We start from the raw sequence: 15433 nt of genomic DNA, 5'->3' as shown, positions 1-15433 counted from the left end.
GGGCATCCATATCTAGATAATCTCCCAGAGCAGCTCACGCTTGACACTGTCAAAAGCTTTAGTCAGGTCAGTGAAATCCCATGTAAAGGGGCTTTTGTTGTTCTCGACATTTTTCTTGTAACTGCCTCGCCGAGAAAACCATGTCAGTTGTACCACGAGTAGGTCTGAAACCACACTGAGACTCAGGCAGGATCTTCTCAGCTACAGGAGGGTAATTCCTCTGTAAGTTCCACAAACTGATTGATCCCCATTTTTCTTGTACATTGTGTTGATAATTCCATCTATGAGGTCATTTGGAATTTCCTCATGCATCCAGATTTTTTCAATTGGTTGGTGAAGTTGATGATGTAAAGTTGGTCCTCCATATATATATATATATATATATATATATATATATATATATATATATATATATATATATATATATATATATATTTCATCAGGAATGTTGTCGGGTCTTGCAGCTTTGTTGTTCTTCATAGAGAAGAAAGCCAACTCCACTTCCTCTAGAGTTGGTACCACTGCAAGTTTCATATCCAATAGGAGACGAGGGAGTTGTTGTAGTACATCCTCACCTATCACAGGGTCTCTATTAAGTAGTTCTTTAAAATGTTCTTTCCAATGAGACAGGATTTCATTATTGTTTTTAAGGAGTCGAGTGCTGTCTTAACTTGGCCCAAATATAGCTTTCATTCCACTGAAAAGGCTTCTCATTTCATTTCTGTCAAAGAAGGATTGGAGCTCATTTGCTTTTTCTGTCAACCACTTGTTTTTCATTTCCCTTGTGGCATTTTGTATCTGAGCTTTTGCTGTGCGGTGTATTTTCTTATTTGTTACAGACTTTGGGTCATTCAGATTTTCAAATTGTTCTCGGCGGCCCGGGTGAATCTCGGACTTTACAGTACATACATCATTTCGCAACCTGAATTATTTTCATACACAGAAGCAAAAAAATCTTCATCTTTGCCTTCGTAACCTGGGTTTTTCGTACGTAGGGACTTTCGTATGTAGGGGTATGACTGTAGTTGACCAATTTGTCGACATTATGTGACTTTCCACCATAAATTTATAGTAGTTTTACTCTCTAGAGGCAGAACTAATGACTATCCGTTATTCATGGGTCAAAATGACAATAAAATTTGACAACAATATAGCAAAATAATTGCCATCTCCGTTGTCATCCCATATAAGGTTCATCCATAGGCATGATGTTATATATAATATTAATAATAGCGTAGGTTCGATAGCCTGATACCAAACAGCCAGTATCTACCAGTCTGTACAAATGGTTGAGATAAGAAGTGAAACAAGCTCATCTCAGGTTACAAAATTAATCTGTTCTGAAGCGGCCTTCGTAACCTGATTTTTTCGTATCCAGAACTATGTTTTACATGTAAATTGCTTAATTCGTTCCAAACCCTACAAAAACACCACAGTAAATTTTATGATAAAGCTAAATTGACCAATAAACAATGAAATACAACAATTTGGACCATTCAATACCTAACCTAACCGTGGCTGTACCTGTAAATAAAGTGAATTAGTGTACAGGGTACAAGAAATACTGTACGTACGTATGTAGCAAAATGTGGAACCTTACCCTTCGAGTGAGGCGATGTCCAAAAGTGGTGACAGAGGAGGAGGACAAACAGCAGAAAACATGACACTTAACTTTACAAAACACATTAAAAAATGGCAGAAAATATTAACACTAAACTTTACAAAACACATTAACAAATGGCGAAAGCATTACCACTTCTTGATTATCTCCATCTTCGTCTCCATAGAAAGCATCCTCTTCTTTTCGTGAACTTCAGCAACATTCTTGGGACCCATGGCTAATAACGTAAGTAATTAAGTTCACACACAACACGATAAAGTAACTTACAGTACAACGAAAGCGAAATCACTGTCACGAATTTACGCTAACAAACAAATTCCACGTGTTTACGATAATGCTGCCAAAACGAAATGGTTGAGAAACTCCCTTATGTAGATGGGATAGATGCTGACCAATAGGAGAGCAGGATCTTACGGCAGTGACTAGCATTGGGAACCAATGGGAGAGCGGGAGGATGGTGGCGAGTCTACTGAGTTGGCAGCGTGCGAGTATTAAAATTGTTCTCGGCGGCCCGGGCGAATCTCGGACTTTACAGTACATACATCTTTTCGCAACCTGAATTATTTTCATACACAGAAGCAAAACATCTTTATCTTTGCCTTCATAACCTAGATTTTTCATACGTAGGGACTTTCATATGTAGGGGTATGACTGTATCAAGTAATTTAACTTGCAATGAGCTACATTGGTAAAATTGGTGTCATCTTGCAAAATATACACAACTGATGTGGATTTTGTAGTCGGTATGTAATTCTTGAAATACTAAATAGCTTTGCCCACCAACTAATGATGTTTAATGATATCATACATAAAATACTTAGGCTCCATTTATGAAACTAAATTATGTCTATTTTGAAAGCTGCATCAGTGTAATCCAGATGTCATAAAAAAAAAATATATATATAATATAATATAATATATTATATATATATAATTATATATATGTATATATGTAATAATTATATATCATATATATATATATATATATATATATATATATATATATATAGTATATATATATATATATATAGTAATATATATATATATATATATATATATATATATATATATTATATATATAGATATAGATAATATATATATATATATATATATATATATATTATATGTATATATATATATATAATAATATTATTATATATTAATTATAATATATTAATATTATATTATATTGTGTGTGTGGGTGTGTGTGTGTGGTGTGTGTGTGTGTGTGTGTGTGTGTGTGTGTAGGATTATATGTACTATATATGTATATTATTATATATATATAAATTATATATATATCTATTATATATATAATATATCTATTTGTGTGTGTGTGTGTGTGTGTGTTGTGGTGTGTGTACATATATGTTAACTATTATTATATATTATATATATATATATATTATATATATGTATATATATATATATATATATATCAAACTGCAAATGTCCTTTAATATCTAATTCGCTGTACCTCGGAATTAATATATTTTCATATACTATGTTTAACCGAGGGGGAATTTATTAAGCGATAATAGAATTGGCAATCGACAGGCGAGAACCAGCGACCTCTCAATTTCAGGACTGGCAGTGAAGCCTTAAACCTCCCCTGGAATTGAGAGGTCGCTGGTTCGCGCCTCTCGATCACCAATTATATTATCGCTTCATAAATTCCCCCTCGGTTAAGCATATATGAAAATATATTAATTCCGAGGTAGAGCGAATTAGATATTAAAGGACATTTGTAGTTCGATATATGTATATGAATCACGGTACTGTAATAGCTTATCTTATATATATATATATATATATATATATATATATATATATATTATATATATATATATATATATATAATTATATATATAGATATATATATTTATATATATATATCACAAGGCAGAGAGGTAAAGGCATGTCTCAGCGTAGTACATAATTTATTGCCGACGTTTCACATCACTTCGATGCATTTTCAAGGCTGGGAATTGATAAAAATACTAACATATAAGACTCGTCACTGATAAAACAGAGTATAATATTTAAAATTTAACGTTGAACACTAAAACATTTAAAATGTAAAAATTATTGTACAACAGCACTAGTTGGAGAGACAACCTGCCAGAGTCAAAAATAGAAGGTGACTGAAGGACAGAGTGGGGAGAAAGAAAAATAATAAAGTAAAAAACACCCACACACAAAACTATGTAAACAAACAAGTGGTTAGGCTATGAACAGCTGAACTGACAAGGACTGGGCATTTAAATTCGGTACATTAGTTTTGATTAAAATTGATTCCAGTGTTAAAAGCTTGTCATCTTTATTGGCTTGTGATATCTGTAGGGCTTGAGCCCCCGTACTAGTCTTCTATTATATAGATATATATAGTATATATATATATATTAATATATATAATATTATATCAGTATAGAAATATATATATATATGTCAATATATATCTATAATATATAAATTATTATATATATTAATATATTAATAAGATATATATATATATATATCATATATATATATATATAAAATATAATATATATATATATATATATATATAATAATATAATATTATAATTTATATATAATATATGTAAATATTGTAATATATGTAATATATATTATATATATATATCTATAGATATTGTATATATATCTATATATATATATATTATATATATTATATATACATATATGAATATATATATATATATATATTATATATATATTATATATAATATATATATATTATATATAATATATATATATAGATATATATATATATATATATTATACAATATATATATAAATATATACTATATATATATTATACATATTATATATATAATATATATATATAATATATATATATTTATATATATATATATATATATATATATTATATATATTTATATATATATATATATATATATAAATATATATATAATTAATATATAGATAGATAGATAGATAGATAGAATATGATAGATGTTATATATATATATATATATATATATATATATTATATATATATATATATGAAGAACTTGATCACGAAGTATATAAAACGTGATGCTATGTATAAATAAAGGTTTTTTGCCACGAAGGAATAAATGAAAAAGTGAGATAGCCAAGTACTTTCGGTCCTGTTCGGACCCTTTACTGAGGCAAACTCAGTAAAGGGTCCGAACAGGACCGAAAGTACTTGGCTATCTCGCTTTTTCATTTTTCCTTCATGGCAAAAAAAACTTTATTTATATATATATATATATATATATATATTATAGATATATTATATATATAAATATTATATATATATATATATATAATTATTATTTATTATTTTTATAATTATTTATATATGATATATATATATATATATATATATTTTATATATGTGTATTATATATGTTATATATATATCTATATATATATATATATATATCTATATATATATATATATCGACCCACACATACATACATATATAATATTATAATATATATATATATATATATAGATATAGCTATATGTGTATAATATATATAAGTATATTTTCCCTACTGCTAGTACTACATATATATATATATGTAGTACTAGCAGTAGGGAAAATTGACAGACTTAACCGTGTTTATATGGACTGACAGTAACCTTACATGCTAATTTATTATCTATTTATCATGTGTCTTTATATTGTATATATATCTCTATATATGTATATATATATATATATATATATATCTAATATATATATATATATATATGATATATATACCCACATACATACACTCTATATATATATATATATACTATCTATATCATTATATCTATATGTATATATATCATGTATAGATATATATATATCTATATATATTTTCCCTACTTTATTAGACTGCATGAATTTAATGTTAAATAGGCTTTAATAAAAAGCTCACTACAACATTCATTATTTTATTACTTGTAGGAAACTGCAAGTTGACTCTGATATAACACACATTTATTTGTGGTTGTTTCAACCCATTTATAAAGATTTTCATGAAAGAAAAAAGTCACTATTCTGTGGAATATAATCCCTTGTACTTGTGTGACCCTATTTCTGTATGGAACACAATTGATGGCCCAGTACTGGGTGCCAGAAGTGGCTTTGTTGCTGCTGGTCTCGGCAGACGCTGCCGCTACTATTTCTCAGAATCATCGCATAACAATGGCGCCTTACGTGCACGCAATCGTCGCTTATCTGTCCACTCTCTCTCCTCTATATTTATGGGTTAAAGAATAGAAATGTATTGTTGGCAAGCTTTTGGTAGTTATGACCAAATGATTGTGAACGAAGGAGGCTGGAAGTTTCTTTATTTTCTTTTATTATGGTTAATTTTAATGATTTGAAATGAGTATAAACTGATTTTTTTATACATTTTATAGCCATATTCTAAGCTTTTAGCTTCATAGTTTAAGATGTCAGAATCTTAGACTAGGCTATGGTAGCTACTGCTATAAAATAGCCTAAGTTTATTGCCAAAATCAAAACTTGAACATTACTAGGGGTACTATATGCTAAAATCCTAATATTTGCAGCTAAAAATGGGGTCGAACATGACATGGAGTTGAATATTACAAGAGTATATATACAGAAGGCTTTGGTGTATACCTAGCAATAATACAGATTGATTTGAAAAACTTGGGATATTTACATTTTTCAATAATCCAAAGAACTAAAAATAAATTTTCACAGATAGCAGAGGTTATTGTACTCAGAAAGTCAAAATGTGCACTGTATTGATAATACAGTGGTTTTGTTTCTTTGCTTTATGTTTTATTTGATTTTTTCACCAATGGGGTCTACCTAGAATGCATGTAGTTAGTTATTAATCTTTGCAATATTCTTTTACCTTATAAATTTTACTAACTTTTTATGTACATTATCCGTAAGGTATGTCAGTACTTTGAAATCCTTATTTAAAATTCTTTCATTCACAGAACATTACCTTCCTAACTTTACTTTCCCACTTGCAGCCAGTCCTGTGAGTTTAAGGTGTTAAAATGCTCTATCAGAAAAATTGTACACTATTGGATCGTTTCATTGTCTTATATTTACTTCATTTACTAGTTTTATAAGTCATTTTTAAAAGAAAATATTAATCATTCAACCTTTTCACACCCTTTAGGTTCACCTCTACACCACAGTGGGAGTAGCATAGATGGGACAGCTCTAAGTTTAAGCAGACTTCAGCTCCATCCACCATCTTCGCCAAGTGGTCCCCGTAGTCCTGCTCATCGTCAGAGTCCCCCATTAGCACATTCTCCTCAGCCTTCTTCACCTGTGTCTTTACTGATTCCTGGTACGCCTTTATCACCTCCACCACCTAGTTTGATACAGAGGCCTGGACCGTCTCCTCCTCCCCTTGGTTTGGACAGCATTAGAGAGGAACCACCCAGGCGCACCCACATCTCTCCGCGTTTATCACGTCGTCATGTACATAGTTTTACACAAAATCCACAGATTTCTATTACTGATGAAACTGGTGTGACTGGTGATCTTGTTTATATACCGTCATCATCAGATTCTTCTCCAGATGTTTCTGATGATATGGACTCTTCACCCATCCCATCACCCCAGTCTCCTGATCTTTCTAATATTTTTCCTCATGCGTCACCTCAGCGTTTATTAAAAGGATTATCATTAGATTCCTCTCCTTTGCCATGTATAGGACAGTGTGACACTCAAGGACCCTCTATAACAAGGGGTACAGCAGGAATCCTTCCATCTCGCAGACAGACTCCACCAGATAATAATAATGTCCATAGAATTCGAAATGAAAGAAACATTGGTTTAGTGCGACAGAATGCCATCACTGGAAACCATCATCAGCATATGTTAATTACCAGTATGGAGTTTAGACATAGTTTTCCACCATTCCATAATGGTGGAGCAAGTGAAAGTGATACAGACATGGCAGACATTAGTCCCCTGGGGGAGAGATCACCACTAGGAGAGCGTAGTATAATTGAACTAAAGTTGCTGAAAACAGGCAGTGGCTCAATCCTATTAACTCTCCCAACAAAGTGGTCTGGTATGGCTCAACAGGACTTAGTTGGAAATATAATGCACATCCTAGAAAGGAAAGCTCCTTCCATCGTGAGAGAAGGCGTTCGAGACTGTGGCCTTTCTGTCAGGGATCATACAGGGGCTCAAATAGACCTGGAGGTCCATGAAGGACCTGCAGCAGACTCCCGTGCTCTTAAAATGCGTAGAGTTTCTGGTGATGAATTACAGTATACTCAACTCTGCCAGCAGTTGATAAATTGTATGACACCCTAACATTTACTATTTTATTACGTGTGATGTGAAAGTTTTGTTTATGCTAATATACTTATTGAGAAGAACATCCTAATTTAAAGTTATCAAATATGGGGGTGATGTCAACAACTAGGGCAGAATCTGTTTTCCAAAGATTTTGGGAAGTGACTTGTTTCCTACAACAACCATTATAGCTTATACATTGACACTACTTAAGAATGATACTTGCTGATCGTAACACTTTTGTCTTCTAATATTTTTTTTTATATAATATCAAATCAGTTTCTAGATTTTTATTGGAAGGGAAATTGAACCTAATATTGGCAAAAATACAAATATTAATTTTTTTTTATAAATAAACAATGACTAGAAGTCTTCTCCATATTTTTTGTTTGAGTTTTGTGTGTTTTAAAATTACATTTCATATTTAGGTGTTAAATGACATAGCAGGATTAACAATTTTGTTTTTACATTTATAGTAGAAATGAATATTGATATTCAAAATAGCAGATTTGCTGCTTTTAAATGTTCTACAAGTTGCCTTCTGAACTACATCCAATGTTGTGATTATTCTATTCCAAACTTATTAATATATAATACCAAAAATAATTAGGAATGTGAAACATGATTCAGGTACCACCAACCACTTGCATGCATTCCATTTATCACTATTGTGCATTGACCTCAGTGAAGTTTTAAAAGTATTGCGTTGATTCTTGATTGCAATGAATTTATTACTTGAAGAATTACTTCCTATTCCATATAAACCCGAATGATAAGATTCAGTTGTTTTGAATGGTATTTGCATAAGTAATTGTGAATACTTGAAAATGAGCTGAAAAGTGACTTAATGTAGGTGGATCAGTAGGGAATAAGTTGTATACTAATGAATCAAGCAAAAGTGCCACTTGTTGCAAAGCAAAAGTGTATTGTTGCTGTGTTAGGCGATTACTTTTGTTGAATTGCGTTCGTAATAAGATATAGTACGTACTGTAGTAGGTAAAATCTGATATATTTAATTATGTTGCATTTACATGCTCTTTTCAAGTGCCTTTGCATCATGGACACTAGCCAGAATATATCATGATTAAAAGTGGCTGGTTGTATGATCATCTCTCTACTAGATGGTACTCTTTTGTGATCAATGTTTGATTGTCAAAGCATTTTGCAGTTGCATTTAGCTCAAGCTCCTAAAATGGTTCAACTAGTGGGGAAATTTTTGAGCTAACATTACTGTAAGTGACGTACTAGCAAGGGTACAGTCTGTAATAAGGGATATATTTTTGTGTTACAAGTTCTCTTTCAGACAAGTATTGTACCTTTGTGTGTAGTTCATTTTGGTCAGTGATGAAAGTCATCATTGAGAATTTAGTTTTTGTCATCTTCCCATTTCTGATTGAAGATTATGGTTCCAACACGAGCATGTGGTAGGCCATTCGCTTATCAGGCTTTACCTCTAGATGGTTTTTTTTAAGAAATACTGATTAACCGTGCATTTAAATGAATTTTAGCTTGTATTAATTGCAAACACATAATTCCAATTTCACCTTGTAACCTCATATGTCAACTTTTAATGAAAGTCAACGATCTAGAAATAAGTTTGTCATCGGCACATTGATTAAAGAGGGGGTATAAGAGTATTTCAGAGAAAATGGCTACCAGATTTTTTTTTTTTTTTATAAAGGCTTGAGAAGTCTGTAAAAATGTGTATTAAAGGTTAGTATATAAAATCATCAAGAAATTTATGTATCTTTGTGTTCACAGATGCAAACCAACATTTTACAAATTTTTGCCTTCATTGCCAAGTGCATCTGAAAATGATCAACAAAATATTGGGTAACCTATCAGTATAAAGGCGAGAAACCTACCTACCTTCTTACCAGTCTGTTGCGCTGACTTGATTCCATTGCAGTATGTAAATCATTTGCATTTTATCTTCTACATCTTTTACCAGTTTGATTATCATTGAGTGATTGGTGTGTTATTGTCTCCTCTTGTTTGGTTTTTTATTTTTATTTTGATAATGATAGGACTCCGTGGGGAATTTTGTTAATACATTTATTTTGCTTATGATTATAGAATATACGATACAATGTCCTTATCTGGCAGATATACAGAAGTGCGAATTTTTTTCCTGGCGGTGGAGGACAATTTAACATCATTGTTTGAACTCTCCAAAAACGTATACTAAAACAAATGAAGATATATGGAAAGGCTAGTTCTTTCTGAGATTGTACTTCTGGCTTAAGATTATTTTATTAGCAGAAGGTAGAATCAGTTTAGGTTTGATCCCTGCTAACTTCAGATTGGTTCCTTATGTAAAGCAAAGGAAGCGTGATTAGCGTTGTAGTTAATGGTTTTGCTGTCAAAGTTGGTGTATGTTGGACTGATGCCATAACCATACGAACTTGTATTTGTCCAAACCATTCAGCCATTAGTTTGAAGGATCTCTTGACCTCCTCCCTGTCCTCATTTGGAGAACTTTGAACAGTTCTTCTTCCTCTAAATAATATATTTACACCCAGCAGTTGCCTGTTTCAGCCGCAGCATTATTTATTTCTTTTAGAGTTGTCCCAGATAATAGACTCTCACACAAAGGATTTGTTCAGAAAACTGGAAATTGGAGGAGGGCAAAGTGGAAGAAGTGGACAGCCACAAGGTGGTCAAGAGACCATAAAGAAGCATGAAAAGTAACAGACAAAAAGCAATGTAATTGGAGCTGAATGAAAGCTTTAAAGAAGCTTCAGTAGTACTGTCTACCTATGAGTCTGCTGTTATTGCCAGCCAGTTGACACAGTAGAACCTATTAATGAATGTGCCGTTTTCCTTTGCAATTGTCTTCCAAGAGGTTCCTTTTAGGCCTGTTCATTGAGAGCTGAGAGTTGTCTGTTATCCATAATTTGGTACAGTGGGAAGAGTTAGTTTCTTGCTGCATTGTATGAATGATGCACAATGGGGAATCCAGGGATGGAATTCAGGAACTGGAAATTTCAGATCAGCTTGAACCTGGAAATTTTCCAGTTTGGAGACTGGTTCACAGTTTTCAGCGAAATAATTGGATTGAATTCAGGGGGAATGCATGTGCATGATAGGGCTATGTGAGTTGGTTGTTGTTAATGATGGATGCCGTTTTTGATGAAACAAAATATTTAGGAAGTCCAGAATGACGATGATAAGAGCAGATAAGTTGAAGCACAGAATAATTTTGTAATTACAGACAAGCATGAATGCAAAGGACTATATTGTTAAATGAGTCCACGGTTTAGAAAGAATAGGTCAGCCAATGCTCATATACATAGCCCATGAATGACTCAAGTGCTGCCATGACGTCACACATCGTCTGTCATGCAGACTGGAGGAGGAGGAGATGGAGGAGGAACTTGTAGCAAAAGGTCTGTCACAAACCCACCAGTGATTTTACTGTTTTTAGTAGTGCTATTGCAAGCAGAATCATTTGCATTGATAGCATCAGGATTTTATTATTTGATGAAGTGAGAATTGGTATAAAGTAAGGAAAAGGAATGAATATATGTACTATATAGACCGTGTGAAAAGTTGATAATATATTTGCAAGATTTTATTGGCTAACGGCGACAGCCAGTTTATTTATGATTATATCGAACTGAAATATATTAGGTTTTATAAGAAAAGTACTGTCAAAAATAGAAACATGCTGTCAAAAAAGAAGTTGTGTGCAACTTGTGGCTCCCAGTGACCCCCAGTCTTCGTGTTTGGCAAGTACTTATGCTCGTAAATTGGTTCATCTAGAGAATGAGTATCTCAAATTCCGAAAGCCATATATTATAGTACAGGGAAGTTTTATGTTCTAAGTATTCTCGACAGATTGAAGTTACAAATAATGACTTTGACTCAGACTATTTTCCAAAGATCTCAACAATCCTGCGTTTATTTATTCATTTTAGGTACATACCAATCAATAATAATTGGACTTCCTAGACATCTTAATGAAGCAATGCCATATAAGTTTATATGAGAGTGCAATTATTTTGAAGTTAATCGACATTTAAAGATAATTTTGTTTTCATTTTTTCACTCATTCATCCTTCCCTGGCAATGCCAGGTTTAAATAGCACAAATTTGTTTATGATGGCAGGTTTTAGAATATGACAAACCAGATTTGCCCATTTTCGTAATATTGTTCTCTCATCTCTGACAGTGTCAGATATCCTTATTATAAATAACAGAATTTAACTGATTTTGATGCTTTGTAATAGAATATGATCGATCATACAAAGAAAGTATGCACGATCTCATTACTTAATAAAATTAAAGTTTAGGTATGATGTAGGTATAGGTACTTGTATAGGCTATATCAACATACATTATACTATGTTAATCCTTAGTTACATAATTAAAGAGAATTTGAAGTTATTCTGCCATACAAAGTATATGGCTATTGATAATGTACATAAATATAAACTAAGTTACAATTTATTTTGTAAGTTTTATGTAAAGCTCTTTTCAAAATAAAGGAAAGAATAAAAACCAAATATCTATATATATGTATCTTATTCAAAGCAGCATTATACAAAATTCAAAATATATACAGTAAATCAAACTTACATCACAGTTTAGTCTCATTTGTTGTTGAACACGAAGATTATGCAAAAATATGAAAAATAAGTCTTGTTTTAATTATTATGGATTACTTACAACATCAAAAGAATTATGGACAGTAATGAAATCACCAGTTTCATCAAAATTACCGCACTGTATTGGTTAGGTCTATGATCATCAATGTTGCACGTTCGTAGCGTACTGAGCAACAGTTCAAGGTCATTAGTGCAATTAACCTTCAAAGGAACCTAATAGTCGCCTAACTCATTAATTCAACATCCTTTAGAAAAGCATTAAGAAAACAATCTGGTATAATGACTGGAGATACTGCAACTTTAGGGTGTGGAGAACTGACAATGAGACAGATCAAGAGTGACTCCTCTTGTTCAACAACAGTCCAATATTTTCTGTCTAAAAACTGCCATTTTCCCTCAAGTTCATTGGCTGTACGGAATTCTCCCTCACTTCTGTACTTTTGTCATCATCAGCACTCTGTGTCACTGCAGTTCGGATAGCAGATCTTTCACGTCGAATCCTCTTCCTGTCGGGCGATTCTCTACGAGAGGATCCTGATATATATTCTGGATAGTTTGGCAACTTCGTCTCCCACCTCATGTCTGCAGACGCAAAATGCAGTTCACGTGCCTAAAAGAAGATAACCGTAGCTATTACCTATGCTAAAGCAAGTGATATTGGTAATGATGATAATATTAACCTAAACCAAGTCAAGTGGACAAGCTTGATTCCTTGTGTGCATATTCAGGAGTACTAAGACTGACCTTTGTTGACCCCAGATGACCTTTGACCGAGACCCAAAATTATAGGGATCATCATTTAGGGAGCTGAGATGAGTGGACGAATGAGTGAATGTGTTGCAACCTGGTGTGGCTATCCTCCCTTGCAAGAGACAGCCGAATGGTGTCTATTTATTATCCACGAGCCACAAGGAACATGCTTGCCAAATATTAAAATGATTTATGAATTTTGGAATCTGACCTTGACCATAATACTGTATATAATATATGTACTCACCATGTGGATGTCAGCTAGATCTATGAAAGCATAGTTACACAAAGCCTACTGTTATATAATGTATAAAAATGCACATAAAGTCTCTAACCGAGTAGCAGAAAAAAATTTATTTGGTCTACGTATAAGCATAATAAACATTATATTTTATATTCCTTTAAAGGAAACCTGAAACAAAAGTTATCATACTAAACTAACCAACCTAATCTAAAATAAAAGCTATCATATTAACCTAATCAAAAATAAAAGTTATCATACTAACCTAAAATATAAGTTATCTTACTAACCTAACCAACCTAACCTAACCTAAAAAGTTATAATACTAATCTAACCTAACGTAATCTAAAAAGTTATCATACTAACCTAACCTAACCTAAAAAGTTATCATACTAACCTAACCTAACCTAAAAAGTTATCATACTAACCTAACCTAACCTAAAAAGTTATCATACTAACCTAACCTAACCTAATCTAAAAAGTTATCATACTACCCTAACCTTAAATAAAAGTTATCATACCAACCTAACCTAACCTAAAATAAGTTATCATACTAACCTAAGCTAACCTAGTAGGCTGTGTCACCTGGCACCTCCTCTTCCTTCTACTAACACTTTCTTATACTTATTATTATTGTCTTATGGGAATAAACAGAACATTTTGTTTCTCATTCCTTCCTTTATCACATATTCTTTTTCTTTATCTTTAAAGGAGAAAATTGTTATGCACATATATAACTTATTCATAGGTATAGAATTCACAGTTATTGAATGCTTATTGAGGAAATGACTGACCATTCCTTTTATCAGTTGTTAGGCTCCTCCATTATTCTTCATTTCCTTCCATCTATTCGTCATCAATTTTGGTCTATTATTTTTTTCTGTCATGAGATTTACACTATAGAATATTAAATATGGGGATGATGATGATAATAATAATAGTAATAATAATAATAATAATAATTATTATTATTATTATTATTATTATTATTATTATTATTATTATTATTATTATTATTTTTTGCTGATCAAACTCTTTCCCATTTGCCCCATGAGGTCTTCAGCATTTTGATTTTCCCCATAAGGCATTAAAGTTAGATGCCCTTAGAGAGGGGGGTAATCTTCAAAATCGTTCATTTCCGATGGAAATGAAGGTGAAGTTCGATCAAAACACATCAAAATTACCTGGGGAAACACATTGCTTATCCCTTTGGGGTCGTTCCTCTATCTCAATATTTACCAAAATTTCTTTTATTCATTTGAAAAATAGAACAAGATCATTCTGATTACTTTCAGAAGACAATATGCCTAGGCTATGCTTAGGTTAACCTAATCTAACCTACAGTAAGCCAGCCTAAGATTCTGTAACTATGTATTATCCAACCTTGCATCTCTATTATAATGACTTACTTTCACGCTAATATTTTGAACAAAATCTTGATGTACACTTGACAGGGAAAGTCAGGATACAGTTTTTTTTTTAAATCTAAGGACATATGTTGCTCAATAATGCCACACTTGGCAACTCTAGAAAGGGGGTAGAGCTTCAAAATCATAACGTTTATTGCTTTCTAGATTTCCATTAACTACACCATAAAGATTCTGTAGAAGTGGTATAAACATTTATACTTTAATGTAGAAATAGGCTCTATATTATAAGTTAATGTTGGTTTGGTAACAGTTCCGGTTAGAATATCGATCATTCTTTTTTAAAACCCACTGTGAAACCTTACTTAAAAGTAATGTTTGGACACTAAACTGACGTAAAATTCATGCGTAATTGACAACAGATCTTAAAAAATGAGAGAAAATGTTTTAAATTTGGGCAGTACTTGTGGGAATTGTGAGGAACGATATAGTAAAGAATGATATATTATGACAAGAGGGAGAGAGAGCGCACAAGC

At 32.0% G+C, this 15433-nt stretch overlaps 1 protein-coding gene and 1 long non-coding RNA gene across 3 annotated transcripts in view; one reads left to right on the top strand and one right to left on the bottom strand.

The window, feature by feature from the left end:
• Positions 1-8310, top strand: part of LOC135216322 (serine/threonine-protein kinase SIK3-like) — a 1037686-nt gene extending 1029376 nt beyond the window's left edge. For both annotated transcript variants that reach the window (XM_064251493.1, XM_064251492.1), the window contains one exon: positions 6794-8310. In XM_064251493.1, the coding sequence (XP_064107563.1) occupies positions 6794-7947 (1154 nt within the window). In that variant the 3' untranslated portion in view covers positions 7948-8310. The remainder of the gene's footprint in view (positions 1-6793) is intronic.
• A 4129-nt stretch (positions 8311-12439) lies between these two features.
• Positions 12440-15148, bottom strand: LOC135216323 (uncharacterized). The gene is made up of 2 exons (XR_010314854.1): positions 14940-15148; positions 12440-13149 (listed from the first exon to the last, which is right to left on the bottom strand). It is a non-coding gene; the product is annotated as an uncharacterized LOC135216323 (long non-coding RNA).
• Between the last annotated feature and the right edge of the window lie 285 nt (positions 15149-15433).

The sequence above is a fragment of the Macrobrachium nipponense genome, chromosome 6 (genome assembly GCF_015104395.2).
Source record: "Macrobrachium nipponense isolate FS-2020 chromosome 6, ASM1510439v2, whole genome shotgun sequence".
Classification (NCBI taxonomy): Eukaryota; Metazoa; Arthropoda; class Malacostraca; order Decapoda; family Palaemonidae; genus Macrobrachium; species Macrobrachium nipponense.
Note: the sequence above shows the minus strand (reverse complement) of the source record. Positions and strands in the feature narration are given on the sequence as shown.